General features: G+C 46.2%; 1 protein-coding gene across 1 annotated transcript in view; it reads left to right on the top strand.

The window, feature by feature from the left end:
* Positions 1-17800, top strand: part of SRD5A1 (steroid 5 alpha-reductase 1) — a 33449-nt gene that overhangs the window by 11451 nt on the left and 4198 nt on the right. Inside the window, exons 2-4 of the mRNA XM_004380274.1 lie at positions 6384-6550; positions 11865-11966; positions 15961-16111. Coding sequence (XP_004380331.1) covers positions 6384-6550; positions 11865-11966; positions 15961-16111 — 420 coding nt within the window. The remainder of the gene's footprint in view (positions 1-6383; positions 6551-11864; positions 11967-15960; positions 16112-17800) is intronic.

The following is a 17800-nucleotide window of genomic DNA, read 5'->3' as shown; positions in this document are numbered from 1 at the left end:
ACTCTAACACATATGAGGTCAATATGAGTCAGGGGCAACTTCATGGTAACTGGTTATACTGCTCCAGGAAGCGCACACTTACCCTGTCGAGACCAAATCCTACTTGTTGCACGGTAAATGCTCGCCTTCTACAGTGCAAGCATTTGCCATGAGCCTGCCCCCCAGATGTCAGCCGATTGGGCCACTTACCTGCCCAGATGCAGAGAGAACCTCATGCTTGGCAACATTGCAGCTTCCAGAGGATAGATACCTCCCTGAGGACATGCCACATTACCAATTCATGAATTGCCTCAAACCTGTCTGCAGTCTTCCTTGGGGATCCAGCCTGAACGAGATGAGAACCTCAAAGACTGTTTGAAGCCACATCAGTGTTCTCCCCAGGAGTCAAGTGGGACTACTGGGGAGAGAATGCCTTGAGGATGAGTAGCCAACATTGTGTTACTGTTCCCATGATATCACTGTTACCATTAACATGAATAATCGATGATTGATTATGTGTTCACCCTGGAGGAGATGGCCAGAATGGAAACAAAAAATATACTTTTAAGTATTTTTCCACTTTATTGAGGTATATTTTACATACAATAAAGTCCATCCATTTTAAGTGTATAGATGATTTTGGTGATTGTATTCAGTCGTGTAGTCGCCACACAATTAAGAAACAAAACAGTTGTCTACCCTAAAACATGCTGTCCTGCATTTTTGCAGTTATTCTCCTGCCCTGACTCCAGTTTTGCTTTCCCTAGAATTTCATCCCGCCTGTCTCTCTGTCATACTGTGGTGGCTTGCATGTTGCTGAGATGCTGGAAGCTATGACACCAATATTTCAAATACCAGCAGGGTCACCCATGGCAAACAGGTTTCAGCAGAGGTTCCAGACTAAGACAGACTAGGAAGAAGGGCCTGGTGGTCTACTTCTGAAAGATTGGCCAGTGAAAACCTTATGGATAGTAGAACATTGTCCGATATAGTGCCAGAATATGAGCCTCTCAGGTTGGAAGGCGCTCAAAATATGACTGAGGAAGAGCTGCCTCCTCAAAGTAGAGTCGACCTCAATGATGTAGATGGATTAACTTTTAAGACCTTAGTTTGCTAAGGTGGTATGACTCAAAATGAGAACAAACACCTGAAAACATCCATTAGTAATAGAAATGTAGAATGTACAAGTATGAATCTAGGATTATTGGAGGTTGTCAAAAATGAACTGGAACACTTGAAGATCAAGATCCTAGACATTAGTAAGCTGAAATGGACTGATATTGGCCATTTTAAATTGGAAAATCATATGATTCACGATGCAGGGAATGATGTTGAAGAGGAATGGTGTCGCATTCATTGTCAAAAAGAACATTTCAAGATCTGTCCTGAAGCATAATCCTGTCAGTGATAGGAAAACATCCATACGCCTACAAGGAAGATCAGTTAATATAAGTGTTATTCAGATTTACACATCAACTGCTAATTACAAAGATGAAGAAATTGAAGATTTTTCCCAACTTCTGCAGTCTGAAATTTTATCGAACATGTAATCAGGATTCATTAATAATTACTGGATATTGAAATGCAAAAGTTGGAAACAAGGAAGAAGGATCGGTAGCTGAAAAAATATGGCATTGGTGATAGAAACAACACTGGAGATCGCATGATAGAATTTTGGAAGACTGATGACCTATTCATTGGAATTACCTTTTTTCAACAACATAAATGGTATCTATACACATGGACCTCAGCAGATGGAATACACAGAAATCAAATCGACTACATCTGTGGAAAGAGACCATAGAGAAGCTCGGTATTATCTGTCAGAACAAGGACAAGGAACGGACCATCAATTGCTCATATGCAAGTTCAAGTTGAAGCTGAAGAAAATTAGAAAAAGTCTACGGGAACCAAAGTACGACCTTAAGTATATCCCACTTGAATTTAGAGATCATCTCAAGAGTAGATTTGACTCATTGAACACTAATGACTGAAGACCAGATAAGTTGTGGGATTATATCCAGGACATCATACATGAAGACAGCAAGAGGCCATTAACAAGACAGGAAAGAAAGAAAAGACCAAAATGCATGTCAGAGGAGATTCGGAAACTTGCTCTTGAAGGTCAAGTAGTGCAAGCAGAAGAAAGAAATGGTGAAATAAAAGAGCTGAACAAAATGAGATTTGAGATTTCAAAGGCGGGCTCCAGAAGACAAAACATTACAATGGAATGTGCAAAGACCTGGAGTTAGAAAAGCAAAAGAGAACAGTATGCTCAGTATTTCTCAAGCTGAAAGAACTGGAGGAAGAATTCAAGCCTCGAGTTGCAATATTGAAGGATTCTATGGTCAAAATGTTAAATGCAGCAGGAAGCATCAAAAGAAGATGGAAGAACTACACAGAGTTACTGTACCAAAAAGAAATGGTCAGTGTTCAACCATTTGAGGCATTTCAGGACATAGCATATGATGAAGAACTGATGGTACTGAAGGAACAAATCCAAGTTACACTGAAGATATTAGCGAAAAACAAGGCTTCAGAAATCGATGGAATACCAATTGAGATGTTTCAACAAACAGATGCAGCGCTGGAGGTGCTCGCTTGTCTATGCCAAGAAATTTTGGAAGACAACTACTTGGCCAACTGACCGAAAAGATTCATATTTGTGTCCATTCCAAATAAAGGTGATCCAACAGAATGTGGAAATTATCGAACAATATCATTAATATCACACACAAGTAAAATTTTGCTGAAGATCTATCAAAAGCAGTTGCAGCAGTACATTGACAGGGAACTACCAGAAATCCAAACTGGATTCAGAAGAGGGTATGGAACGAGGAATATCATTGCTGATGTTGGATGGATTTTAGCTGAAAGCAGAGAACACCAGAAAGATTTTTACCTGTGTATTATTGACTATGCAAAGGTATTCAACTGTGTGGATCATAACAAATTATGGATAACAATGCAAAGAATTGGAATTCCAGAACACTTAATTATGTATGTGGAAACTGTACATAGATCACGGGGTAGTCGTTTGAGGGAAACCAGGTGACAGTGCATGGTTTAAAGTCAGGAAAGGTGTGCATCAGAGTTGTATCCTTACACCAAACTTATTCAGTCTGTATGCTGAGCAGATAATCTGAGAAGGTGGACTATATGAAGAAGAATGCAGCATCAGGATTGGAGGAAGACTTATTAACAACCCGTGATATGCAGATGACACAACCTTACTTGCTGAAAGTGAAGAAGACTTGAAGCAGTTACTGATGAAGATCAAAGACTACAACCTTCAGTATAGATTGCACCTCAACATAAAACAAAGGTCGTCACAACTGGACCAATAAGCAACATCACAATAAATGAAGAAAGTATTGAAGTTGTCAAGGATTTCATTTTACTTGGATCTACAATCAATGCCCATGGAAGCAGCAGTCAAGCAATCAAATAATGTATTGTATTGGGCAAATTTGCTGCAAAAGACCTTTTTAAAGTGTTAAAAAACAAAGATGTCACTTCAACGACTAAGGTGCGCCTGACCCAAGCCATGATATTTTCAGTCGCCTCATATGCATGAGAATGTTGGACAATGAATAAGGAAGACTAAAGAAGAATTATTGCCTTTGAATTATGGTGTTGGCAAGGAATACTGAATATACCATCAATTGCCAGAAGAACAAACAAATCTGTTTTGGAAGAAGTACTACCAGAAAGTTCCTTAGAAGGGACGATGGCAAAACTTCATCTAACATAATTTGGACATGTTATCAGGAGGGACCAGTACCCTGGAGAAGGACATCATACTTGTTAAAGCAGAGGATCGGTGAAAAAGAGGAAGACCCTCAACAAGATGAATTCACAGTAGCTGCAACAATGGGCTCAAACATAGGAACAATTGTGAGGATGGTGCAGGACTGGGCATTGTTTTGTTCTATTGTATGTAGGATTGCTATGAGTTTGAATGAACTCAACAGCAACGAGTTTGGGTGTTTTTTTTGTTTTTGGATTAAACTAAAGGGGCTTAGTCTGTATACTGAGCAAACATTGCATGCTTATACCAATAAAAACGTACTTATTCAATCTGTACGCTGAGCAAATAATTCAAGAAGCTGGACTAAATGAGGAAGAACACAGCATCAGCTATTCCAGTTTTCTGTTTCTTCTTGTGTCAGTTTTTGGAAGTTTGTTTCTTTCAAGAATTTTGTCTATTTCATGCAGGTTGTCTTAATTTATTAGTATGAAGTTGTTCATATTTAAAATAACTCAAAATAAATTTTTACTTTCTCTTTGTAAGTTTCTAGGTCCAATGTCTTGTCCATTTATGTTCTCTGTTTAGACATTTAGTAATGCGTTCCTCAGCCAGAGTGGTATAAGAGAAGAACCTGATCTTTGAATTATCCGTATTTATGCTTCAACTCAGCCACTCACTAACCCTGTGACCTTGAGCAGGTTGCTTTGGCTTCCTCCTCTGTCATATGTGGGTAAGAATACCTCCTGCCCAGGTAGCTGAGTGGCCTGACAGATATGGGTGCTTCATGAATGGGTGCCACTGTTACCGCAGTAACGCGGATTGGAGCCGCCTGCCTCAGCAGCCAATTCTGAGACAGGGGTGAGGTGAGCAGCAAGATGTTTATTATATATCGATATATAGGAGACGGAGGGGGATAGATTCCTCCAAAACACCCATCTCCCCTGCTGGAGATCGGCTGAAGTCTTTTATAGGGACAGGATTATGGATCTTTTGTGGTAGTTTCTCCTTGAGGTGATAATGTCTTAGATGGGTTAACCTTCTACTGGTATTCTTAGAGGTTACCTGGTGACATCTTTGGGGATTATCTGGCGACATCCTGCTTTTTCTTGTCACAAGATGGATGCTCTGTTTGGTTTTTCATTCTTAGATCATTATCACTTGTTTTCCACCCTCCAGGGAGGAACATTGGTTAATCTTAAACCTTTTTGTAGAGACTGGAGAAACAAGATCATGAGACAAGGTGGCGGTTAGCAATGGTGAGTAAATAATAGTGACCCAGGCCTGTGTAGCCTCTTCCACCATTGCGATGGAAGATGACTGTGGTGGGCCCCAATCCTATTGCACAGGCTAGAACGGTTCATGGTTCTGTTGTTAGGCGCCATCGGGTTGGCTCCAACTTATGGTGACCCCAGGTCCTAAAGAATGAAACTTTGCCCCATCCTGCACCATTTTCATGATCATCAGTGTGCTCAAGTCCATTGTTGCAGCCACTGTGTACTTTGAGTGCCTTCCAACCGAGGGGCTCTTCTTCCAGCACTGTATCAGACTGTTCTCTTGGGATCAATAGGGTATTCACTGTCTAATTTTTGGAAGTAGGTCACCAGGCTTTTCTTCCTAGTCTGTCTTAGTCTAGAAGCTCCACTGAAACCTGTCCACCATGGGTGACCTTGCTAATATTTGAAATACCAATGGCATAGCTTCCAGCATTGCAGTAACATGCAAGCCACTCAGTGTGACAAACTGACAGACAAGTGATGGTTTTGTTTTTGTTGTTAGCTACTGTTGAGTCACTTCTGACTCATAGCGACCCTGTGCACAGCAGAACAAAACACTGCCTGGTCCTGCACCATCATTGCAGCCACTGTGTCAGTCCATCTTGTTGAGGGTCTTCCTCTCCTTCGCTGACCCTCTGCTTTACCAAGCATGATGCCCTTCTCCAGTAACCGGACCCTCCTGTCCAAAGTATATGAGACGAAGTCTTGTCATCCTCACTTCTAAAGAGCATTCTGGCTGTACTTCTTCCAAGACAGGTTTGTTCGTTCTTTCGACAGTCCACAGTGTATTCAATATTCTTCGCCAACGCTGTAATTCAAAGGCGTCAATTCTTCAATCTTCCTTATTCGTTGTCCAGCTTTCATAGGCATATGAGGCGATTGAAAACACCATGGTCTGGGTCAGGCGCATCTTAGTCTTCAAGGTGACGTCTTTGCTTTTCAACACTTTAAAGAGACCTTGGCAGTAGGTTTGCCCAGTGCAACGTGTCGTTTAATTTCTTGACTGCTGCTTCCATGAGCATTGATTGTGGATCCAGGTGAAATGAAATCCTTGACAACGTCTTTTCTCCGTTCACCGCGGGGAGTGGTTTTAGCATAGTGGAAATTGAGCGTCTTGAAGCTTCCAGTGTCCTCTCACACAAGATACCTGTCTCACCTTCTGTGTAATTAGACTCCTGAGTCTGCACTGTGGTGTACCTTACTGAAACGTGGTAATCCTTTATCTGAAAAATTCTACATTTAACATAAAGTCACTATGATTACTACTGAGAATGATTTCTATACAAGGAAGCAAGAGATTAAAAATCTAAGACATTGACGACCGAACGATAGGTATTATTTTTTTTTGAAATCCTGTTTCTGTTTCTTGTTTTCCTCAGGACCTTGATTTTCCCGTTTCTGATTCGAGGAGGAAAACCAACGCCGTTGTTGATATGGGTGATGGCATTCATGTTCTGCACCTTTAACGGCTACCTGCAAGGCAGGTACCTGAGCCAGTACGCGGAGTACTCTGAAGACTGGGTCACCGACCCCCGCTTTCTGACCGGTGAGTAATGGCACTGGGGACCCCAGCTCGGGCTGACCGGAACCTGTGTTTTCACGCTGCAGTTGTCTGAGTTAGAAAGCCCAGGTTCTGGAGGGAGGCGAGTGGCTGGGACGGGAGGGCAGCAGCAGAGTGGCGTGGTAGGAGTTCAGGGCGGTCCCGCTGTCCCTGCGCTGCCCAGGTGCACCGTTGCCCGGCCGTCACAACTGCAATGCCTGTTCATAACGCAGACCTAAAAACAGCAGCACCCGGTAGCAGGACGAGCAGGGGGCAGAGCCTGAGGAGACGGTGCTAAGCTGCTGTAATCGGATGCGGTCAGTAAGCCTCCCACGTTGTTTCTTCTGCAATGTGAGAGAAAGTAGGACTTTGTTACTTTCCCAGCAGTGCAATTAGACTTTTATGATCTGCCGACCTGGATAAACTTGTGGGTGTGTGAAACCCTAGACATTTTTTTATTTGCCCCAATTAATGTAAATTCACATACTCTTGTAAATTCTAATTACAACCTTGTTGAGGGATTGATGGTTCAGGGGTAGAATTCTCGCCTTCCATGCAGGAGACCCGGATTCGATTCCTGGCCAGTGCTCCTCACGCACAGGCAGCCCCGTCTGTCAGTGGAAGCTTACATGTTGCTATGATGCTGAGCAGGTTTCAGCAGAGCTTCCAGACTAGGACGGATGAGGAAGAAAGATCTGACAGTCTTCATAGTATCAGCCAATGAAAACCCTGTAAATCACAATGGCCCCATCCGAAACCGATCAGGGCATGGCGCAGGACCGGGCAGCATTTCTTTCCATTGTGCGCGGGGTCGCCCTGAGTTGGGGCCGACTGGACAGCAGCTAACAACACCCACAGTTACAACCTTACAAGTTCTGTGCCAAATGGAAAATGAAACAACAGTAATGAAAAATATTTGCAAGAGCATTAAAAACAGGTAATCTCGCAGCTTTTACATGTAAAGTTTCCTCCACATATTTATTTAGTGTCTCCTTCAATTATTTAGAAATCACAGCCTACTCAGAGGTGGCCTCCCCCCATGGTCTCCCTGGGAGATTCTGAAATCGGTCCATCAGACGTTCAGGCTCCCCTGCGGCTTTTTACCCGTAGCTGCGTGAAGTCACCTTACGTTCAATTCTGCTTTTTCTCTCTGCGCATGAGTTTATAACAATACGAAAAAAACTAACATTTAAATTGTACCGTGTTGACGACAAAACCCTTCCACGTTTCTCAGCCATATTTCTTTTGTGTGAATTTGAACTCTGTCCCGAGAACAGTGCCCTCTTTGTACCTGAGGACAGTGACAGTGAGAATCCGTGTCCCCAGCTATCCAGTGAGATTGGCTGAGAAACCTCAGGTCCTTTGCTGGCTCCAGAGCCCCGGGCCTCCCTGAAATGCTGGACTGAATCGTGTTGTTTGCACGGTACCCACGTGTCTTCCTGGTGTGCCTGCTCTGTGACGACAACGTTTTCTTCCACCCCCGCTCTCAGAAGGAGCAAGAACAAGCTTTCCCTCAGCCCCCATGCTCCATGCCTCCTGCACCCCTGGGGCAGAACCTATGCCCTTTCCGCATGAGAAGCCAGCCCACCCGAGGCCTGAAGCTGGTGGCTAGCGGAGGACGGCTTCATCTCCTCACCAGGCTGAGTCCTCAGAAGTAGGCAGCGAAGAACAGAACGTAAAAGCAGGGATTTTAAGTGTTTATTTTAGATTCCAACAGGAATCATTTCTGTGATGCATTTGTGTGTGTGTGTGTGTGTGTGCGTGTAGATACTTTTGATGAACAAGTGCTTTTGGTCTGTGATTTTAACTGTCGTTTAAATTAGCTCTGTAGGTAGTAGACTCCATCCGCTACAGAAGCCTTTAAACCTGGTCTAAAATTTTAATACAGCAATCAGCTGTACAGACCTCTCAACTTCTCTACAATTTTCTACGGTTGGAAGGGAAATAATAATTTTATTAAGGATATGCTAAATTGGAAAACAAGCTAGGTCACGTTTTTTGTTTTATTTGGTGTGTTTTACAGTTTTTGTTAAGAGACAAATATGAAATTACACAATTATGTTTATTATAATAGTATGCTATGATACTACAAAGAAGTAAGCAAAAAATAAAAATAAAATTCTAATAGAAAGTTCCCCATGCCATGAAAAATGGTTGATCTGAAAGATTCTATGCCAAGATTTTAAGGTTCGTAAAAATGGAAATCAGTGTTTAGCTTGTTGACGTTGTTAGGTGCCATCGGGTCAGTTCCGACTGATAGCGACCCCACGTACAACAGAAGGAAACACTGCCCGGGTCTGCACCATCCTCACAATCATTGCTATGCGTGAGCCCATCATTGCAGCCACTGTGTCGGTTCGTATCGCTGAGGGTCTTCCTCTCTTTTGCTGACCCTCTACCTTACTAAGCATGACGTTCTTCTCCAGGGACTGATCCCTCCTGATAACATGTCCAAAGTCTTGCCATCCTTGCTTTGAAAGGGCATTCTGGCTGTACTTCTTCCAAGAGAGATTTGTTAGTTCTTCTGGCAGTCCATGGTATATTCAGTATTGTTCGCCAACACCATAATTCAAAGGCATCTATTCTTCTTCGGTCTTCCTTATTCATTGTCCAGCTTTCACATGCCTATGAGGCAATTGAAAATACCATGTCTTGGGTCAGGCGCACCTTAGTCCTCAAAGCAAAATCTTTGCTCTTTAACACTCTAAAGAGATCTGTTGCAACAGATTTGCCCAGTGCAATGCATTGTTTGATTTTTGGACTCATGCGTCCATGGGTGTTGATGGTGGATCCAAGTAAAATGAAATCCTTAATAACTTCAGTATTTTCTCCATTTATCATGATATTGCTTATCGATCCAGTTGTGAGGATTTTTGTTTTGTGTGGCGAAGTAATTCAAACTGCAAGTTATAGTCTTTGAGCTTCATAATATGTGCTTCAAGTCCTCTTCACTTTCAGCTAGCAAGGCTGTGTTGTCTGCATTATCGCGGGTTGTTAATGCGTCTTCCTCCAGTCCTGATGCCGCGTTCTTCATTTAGCCAAGATTCTTGGTTTATTTGCTCAGCATTCAGATTGAATAAGTATGTTTATGTTAGTATAAGTATGTTGTGTTTGCTCGGTATACAGATTAAGTATGTTTAGGTTAAACCAAAAAAAAAAAAAAAAAAACCAAACCTGTTGTCGTCGAGTTGATTCCGACTTACAGCGACCCTATAGGACAGAGTAGAACTGCCCCTTAGGGTTCCCAAGGAGCAGCTGGTGGATTCGAACCGCTGACCCATTTGGTTAGCTGCCAGGCTCTTAGCCACTACACCAACAGGGCTCCATGTTTAGCTTAGATAAGCAAGAATACTGGTTTTTCTTACCAATTTAAGCAGTAAAGGAAGTGTGTCACCTAGTAGGAAAAGTAAGTAAGTGTGGAATTTTTGAGGACACTATTTTCTCTGGAACCTCACATTGGAAGCCAGATCACCCAGGGTGACATACAAGATCCAGAAAAGGCACGTCACCCACTGTAAGCTTATGGATCAAATAAGTGGTTTATAAAACCTATTACACAATTTGACTTGAGCTGCTTAGAAAAGAAGGCTGCTTGCAGTGGTGACGTCTGAAGGAAGAAATCTTGAAACCCGTACTGTAGACCAGAAGGTTTTCGATGCCCTGGTTGTAACTGTGAAAAATTATTTAATGTCATTGGGATAACTGATGGATAATTAATAATGTTACCCAAAATGTACATTTCTTTGATATTGAATTGAATATCATCATTAAACACTGTCACATTTTTTTTAACGATCTCAGAAGAATCAAATTAACACCATGTTACCAAACTGAGTTATTCCTTTCATAAAACAGTACCTTGGCATTTTGCCTTCATGGTTGGAATTACTTGGTGTGGTACTAAGAAGTCTCCTGTTAGTGATGAACAGCCCTGGAGGATATGTGAGAATGGGGGAGACAGGATATTCAGGATCCTGGGGGCATCTAGGGAGAGTGGTGAGGCAGACAGGTGAGCATCTGGTCTGGACCGAGGAAGAGAAGCTGCCCTAGGCTTGCCGGTTGAGGGGTTGGCAGGACATTAGTACTGGAGGAGGCCATGGGTGTGCCTTAAGCCATTCTGAACAAGTTTGCAAAGGAAGATGAGAAGAGGACCAGAGACGAACTCCAGGGACCTACTGTGCCTTCGTAAGGGCCTTTTGCTGTCGTTAGTTGCCCGCAAGTTGACCCTGCTCATGGTGACCTTATGTACAACAGAACGAGATGCTGCCCGGTCCCGCCCCATCTTCACGATCGTTGGTATGTTTGAGCTCGTTGTTGTGGCCACTGTGTCAGTCCATTTCACTGAATGTTTCCTTTGTTTTCACTGACCCTTCACTTTACCAAAAATGATGTCCTTCCCCACCAATTCGTCCCTCCTGATGACATGTCGAGAGTAAGGGCCACGAAGTCTTGGCCATTCTCGCTTCTAAGGAGCATTCTGGCTGTACTTCCTCCAAGACTGCTTTGTTCGTTGCCTAGCAGTCCGTGGTATGCGCAGTTTTCTTGTTGTTGTTGTTACCGTGTCATTGAATCGCCTCTGACAGCCTTACGAACAACAGAACGAAACGTGGCCTGGTCCCGTGCCATCTTCATGGTCATTGGTGTGTTTTAGCTCATGTTGTGGCCATTGCGTCATCCTCCCTCATTTTCACCGACCCTCTGCTTTACCAAACACGATGCCCTTTTCTAGCCATTGGTCTTTCCTGATGGCGTGTCCAAAGTAAGCGAGCCTAAGTCTCACCATCCTCACTTCTAAGAAACGATCTGGATGTATTCCAAGACTGATTCGTTCGTCTAGATGCAGCTATTAATGACTCACCAGTCATCCTACAAGCATTTATTTTGACCATAAAGTCAGATGTTTCTAGTAGATTAGATGGTTTTTTAGTATTATTAGAAAGAGCCCAATTTAGCATACCTGCTAGCAGTGCTCATCACCTGTCTTTCCAAAAAAAGGACAAGTATATATTGAGTGATTTTATCACTTACTATGGCTTAGATGGAAACTCTGGTGGCGTAGTGGTTAAGAGCTACAGTTGCTAACCAAAAAAGGTCGGCAGTTCGAATCTACCAGGCGCTCCTTGGAAACCCTATAGGGCAATTCTCTTCTGTCCTATAAGGTCGCTATGAGTCAGAATCGACTCAACAGCAACAGGTTTATGGCTTAAATGTTGTGCTGATAATTACAATGTGAAGGATTACAGTAACACTGTTCAATCAGACCTGGGTTCTTGAATGTTGTAGTTCATTAACCAGCACGGTCTTGTGTTTTCTTCCTTAGGTTTTGCCCTGTGGTTAGTGGGCATGTTGATAAACATCCACTCAGACCACATCCTAAGGACTCTCAGGAAACCAGGGGAGACCGGATACAAAATACCAAGGGGTACGTACCGAAATGAGGACCTGATTTTAAAATTGCGTTGCGCAGTGCCTTGCCTTGCTGTGTTCGTGTTGCCAGATCAAGTAAGTAACAGTGGGGCACTTACTGGCTGCGAGTTTTCAATGCGAGTTGCTACTATTAATAGCAGTCGATATTGTTGGTGTTTTACTGCAACAGTGGAAGAACAGATTCTGGCCCACTGAATGGCTGTTCAGCAGAAAGGAAACTCTAGTTACATCTTTGGGAAGAGAGCGTGAGGAAGAGTTTATGGTTTCTGAGGAGGGTCTGATCCCTCCATTTCTGGCAATATCGTGGAACAGATACCTTGACTGACCTTCCCTCTGAAAACAATTAAAAATGTTGGATGAAATATTTTTCAACAAAATCTTTTCAATTCTTATGATCAAGACAGGAAAAGTAATCATCAGAGGAAAGTCTTTAAGTGCGTGCTACAAGCCAGAGAGCATCCCAGGAGAACTTGTAACCGCTAGCTGGTCCTCACGTTGCTTTGTAACTCAAATTCACACCGGTGGATGGTCTGAAAAACCACAAGCCACGCAGGTCCTCACGCACCTGGACAAAGCAAGCCCTGCTCCCCTAGAGGAGCCTTCACCTGCGGCCTCAGAGAATTCTGACAGATCAAGTTCCATGGAGTAAGAGGCCACACTCAAAAGTCGCAGAACCCACTAGAAAGTGCAGCACCATGAGTGAGAGCAGGACTCGACATGACAGGTCTCACATATTAGAATTAATGGAGACAGATCATACAGTGAGTACTTAAAGTGTTTAAAAACATAGAGGGGGGTTGAAATTATGAGTAAAGGAGTAAGACGCTAGAAAATGACAAAAAAAAAACAAAACAACCAACCCCGTTGCCGTCAAGTCGATTCCGACTCCTAGTGACCCTACAGGACAGAGTAGAACTGCCCATTGTGTTTCTAAGGAGCAACTGGTGGATTTGAACTGCAGATCTTTCGGTTAGCAGCCGAGTTTGACTAACCACTTATAAAATAGAGCCGAGAGAGCTTCTGAAAACGAGACGTCCAGGAGGCAAAGCAGGGAATTTAAGGGAGCTGGTGAGCGCATGGCATTGCTTAGTTGGGAAGCTTCCTACTTACGTTCCTGGAAACCATGTGAGGAGAACGACAAAAACAAACCAACGAACAGAACGCCTACAAACCCCAAATTACATACACGGTGCCCCGGAGAACCCCAAACCAGCAGAAGCCACCTCCGGAAGTCAGGAGCGCGATAGATGTGGTAGGGAGAAGAGAGACGCGATGGAGCCTCCGACGGGCTTCCGATGGCCGCCAGGCCCTGTGAGCGTACTGGGAAGGCGGCCTCTCGTGGGCTCACGGCGGGCGAGCCAACCGTGCACTTATCAGGAGGCGCCCTCATCTCTGGGGGGGCGTGCAGGCCCAGATCAGGGCACACAGCCCAGAGGGTGGGGGGCGGCCACGATTCCTCAGCTCAGCGGGAGTAGCTGGCCCACAGGAGGGGCAGCCCCGTGCCTGGCCGAGGAGGAGCAGGGCCTGAGCCCCAGGAATGGCAGGATGGAAAGGTGCACAGAATGCCAGTGGTCACGAAGGTGGCAGACTTGGGACAGTGCCCCTTCTAAGTGAGGGTGTCCTCCTAGAGGCAGGACCTGTGGGAGGGGTCCTCCTGCACCACAGAGGGCAGCCTCTCCTCTCCCTGAGGTTCCCGCCGGCCGCGCTTGCAGTGTGTAGTCCTTGAGCCATCTCCTGTCAACAGGACGTCTTGTAGCAGATTGGCTTCTTGGGGCTTTCTTAAATAATCCCAGGCTCACTAGCCCACCTGCGTGGTTCAGCCAGGGTGTGCCCTTGGGATGAGGGCAGTGTTGCAGAGGGAGTGGCCAGGCTCCCCCTTGGTGGCTGAGCAGCTCAGGACCCTCACATCCAGGCTGTAGGCAGCGTCTGAGGACACGGGTTCGTTCTCAGGTGTCATCCTAATGACACAGACAGATTCAAAGAACTGTGACACATGCAGGCATAGGACGGAAGCGGTTACAGAAATCCGCAGACAAGACTCCATCGCTGATCTGAAGCCCCACCTTCAGAGGTAACGCCACTCTGCGCGCTTCGGCGAGTGTCCTGGCAGACACTTCTCGCCCTTGCGCCACCCACACGTCACCTGAATGCCGTCCCGGCGTGTGTGCGGGATGTGTGTTATCATAAACAGTTTACTTGGCAATGCACGTCAGCGTTGTTTTACAATTGTGAGTTATGTCACGCTCGCTCGAGAACACGGTGTTGCAGACGCCCAGCACCCCGCCCGCCCCTCCAACCTGGGCACGGTGCTGCCGCCGGCTCTGGTTGTTTCCTTTCTCTGGGAAACAACGCGTCTGGACTCCAGCGGCAGCCTCGTGGTCTTCGGCTGGAGTGCTGGTCAGTGGCACTTGTTGAAAGAGGCGTTAGACTTAGGGTGTGGGCACTTCCTTGTTTAATGTGCTGCCCTGACCCCCTTACAGAATATTCCTGGCTTAGCAGATGGGTGTGGTAGATCCTAGAGCAGATCATGTCTGGCCTCTGTATAACACCCTGAGTGGCGCCCTCTTCCTCCCCATGGGAAAGACACTGCCCTTACTATGACCCTCAAGGACAGTTCTTGTGTCCTCCCCTCTGCCAAGAACCTCACCCAGTCACCCACCTTTCCCCAGATTCTTGGAGTATGCTGATGGCTCTCCGGCCTGAGGGCCTTGCTGTGGCCCTTTCTCCAGCCCAGAGCCATATCCCCCAATTACCACCGGCCCCACCCTCCCCTGCAAGTGTTGGCACAAATCTCACCTTCTGCGTGAGGCCTATCCTGGACCATTCTGTGAGTGTGGCTGCCCTCCACCCCCTTCCCCACGTCCCCACGTCCCCACATCCCCACGTCCCCACGTCCCAGGCCCCTGGCCCTGTTCTCCTTTCCATACCTCTCAGAACCCTAGATTGTATTATTGCGTTCCTTATTGATTGTTAGTTGCCTTGGAGTCGGTTCCAACGCATGCCGACCCCATGTGTGCAGGGTAGAAGTGCTCCATAGGGTTTCCAAGGCTGTGAACTTTCAGAAGCAAATGGCCAGGCCTATCTTCCAAGGCTCCTCTGGGTGGGTTAGAACCACCAACATTCTGACTAACAGTTAAGCACTTAACTGTCGGTGCCACCCAGAGACCCTCCTACGGCTGACTCTTTAATGTCATTGAGGTGAGGAGGCTGCGCTGTCTTGTACACGGGTGCTTCCCTGGTGCCTGGAACGGGCCTCTGGGAAGGCAGGCCAGATGCATTTGTGAAGATTTGGGGAATGAACAGATGGATCTATGCTTGAAAATGGACATTTTTCTCAATTGTTGGTCTGGGGTTCGATACAGGTCCATTCTGTTAGGCTTGTTCACTGTTGACACTTAACTCGGTGTTTTCTGTCTTCATCTGGGCTTTGTGGCTCCGCCTTTGAACTAGGGGAGAGGTGTGTTCCCAGGACATATGGAGGATAACGAGCACCCGGGGACAGTCTCATGAGTTAAGCCTCCCCCCTCCACCCCACGATGAATAGATGTTGATAGTGGCAACCTGTCAGCAGAAATGCCTTCCCCCCTCTCGTCCGGCTGCCTCAGTCAGGCGCCTTTCATATTTGTGGCACCTCGGAATGTCACTCCGGGCCTTGTCTGGTACCCCCTTGGACTTGGGCCCCGGGGGCAGGTGCCCGCCCAGTCCCCCCCCCCCAGCATATCAAAGTCTTTCACTGTGATGGTGGACTTGTCTATTCAGATAGATAGAGCACGCTGACGTAGATAGATGGTCGATATGAAGTTGTGAGGTGAACGAGTAAGCCTTGTAATGTCGGCTGTGCCTGGCTGATCAAAATTCTGTATAGTCTGTATTTTCCCAGAGTTGGATTTACGCTCTCCGGGTAAGTATTGACACGCGTCTCTTGAGCCAGCGTCTCAGCGGGGACCGTTGTGTAGTAAACGCACGACCCTGGCCCGTGTTTCTTCTAGGGGGCTTGTTTGAGTACGTGACCGCGGCCAACTTCTTCGGGGAGATCGTCGAGTGGTGCGGCTACGCGCTGGCCAGCTGGTCTGCCCAGGCCGGGACCTTCGCGTTCTTCACGCTTTGTGTGCTGGCCACCAGAGCGGAAGAGCATCACCGGTAAGCTTTCGAAACTCTTTTGGCGCTTGTAATTTGTTTTCTGACCTTGTTATCATAACTTGCAGTATAGGTTAGGTGTCAACTATTAACTGGAGTGGCAGAATCCGCTTATGCCATGCTTCAGCTAAACAAGTATAAAACTAAGCAAATACCTGCAGGATAACCTAGCTCTAAGGAAACCTTAGGGGGGCAGCGGGCGCTCCGTGGCGGAGTTCTCGCCTTCCATGCAGGAGACCCAGGTTCGATTTCCGGCCAGCACACCTCACATGCAGCCACCGCCTGTCTGTCGGCTGTGTTGCTAGGATGCTGAACAGGTTTCAGCAGAGCTTCCAGACTGACAGACTAAGCAGAAAGGCGTGGAGATCTACTTCTCAAAATCAGCGAATGAAAACGGTCCGATCTGCAACCGATCATGGGGATGGTGCAGGACTGGGCAGCGTTTCTTTTCATGGTGCGTGGGGTCGCCATGGGTCAGGAGCCAACTTCAGCAGCAACAACAACAAGGAAATATCAAGTCTACGTCCATATCACAACATTCTGTACCACGTTCCCTGCCATTTTGAATCTATGCTTTTCAGCCCAAAGGTCAAGTTAAATATCAAGCAGGGCTTCAGTGGTCCGAGTTGAAAAATGCCAGTTGAAATGGGCGACAGATGACTGGCTGGCACATGAACGTAGAACCCTGCAGCTAGGAGAACCTCGCAGAGGGAGGAACCCTACAGCATCAGGCTGTGCCCTTGGGGCATGCTCATCATGAGCTCTTGCCCTGCGGGTGACTTGGCCCTGGCACTGGGCCTCAGGTCCCTGACAGGTGGCAGGTGTTCTATGCACCCCTGAAATGCCCTTGTTTTCCCAAGAGCAGGTGCTTAGCCCTTGTCAGATTCCTGACAGAGCCTGTGATCCATTTGGCCAGTAAACTCAAACTCACAGGATGTTAGAGCGTCTTCTGAGCCAAAAGATGAAGACACTGAGCTGCAGACACAAAGCCGGGGCTAGGCGGGAGGTGTGTCTCATGGAGGAGCGCGAGACCTTCAGCCGTCTGTCATCTGGACGCCACCCAGTGCTGTGCCTGTCTGTGGTTCATTCTTCCTATCTGCCTGTGGCAGCCGACAGTGGCAGTTTGGCCTGGCAGGTGGAGTAACTGGTGGTTGCGTTTGTGACTTACGTTCTCCTGCTTCTCCGGCGCTGTTCACTCGGAAAGGTCTCCTTTCAATTGCCAGTGCTGTCACGTGACCAAGCGTACACAAATGGGTGACATTGTCCTACTTCCCGGAGTGCATCGTCTCCTGTGGGACAAGGACAGAGAGAAAACACTAAAAGAACACCAGATCAGTATCACGGTAAAAAAAGTGCAGGCTTCTTAGTGACGAAGTACCTAGGTTTATGTCCCAGCCTCACCATTTGCTTAAAGATGCTGTCTTAGGCTGGGTTCTCTAGAGACGCAAAGCCAGTAAAGTGTATAAATGTATATATAGAGAGAGATTATATCAAGGAAACAGCTCACGCCATTGTAGAGGCTAGAATGTCCCAAGTCCGTGGATCAGGGTAGAGGCCTCTCCCAAGTCACACAGCGGCAGAAGCTGGCGAGCCCAAGATCGGAAGGTTGGAGAGCAGGGCTCCCACTCACAGGCTGTGCAGACGGACAAATCCCAGGTTCAGTAGATAAGCTGACAGCTCAAGTCCCAAGAA

The sequence above is a fragment of the Trichechus manatus genome, unplaced genomic scaffold (genome assembly GCF_000243295.1).
Source record: "Trichechus manatus latirostris isolate Lorelei unplaced genomic scaffold, TriManLat1.0 scaffold00072, whole genome shotgun sequence".
NCBI classification, from domain to species: domain Eukaryota; kingdom Metazoa; phylum Chordata; class Mammalia; order Sirenia; family Trichechidae; genus Trichechus; species Trichechus manatus.
This window is presented reverse-complemented; position numbering and strand designations above follow the sequence as displayed.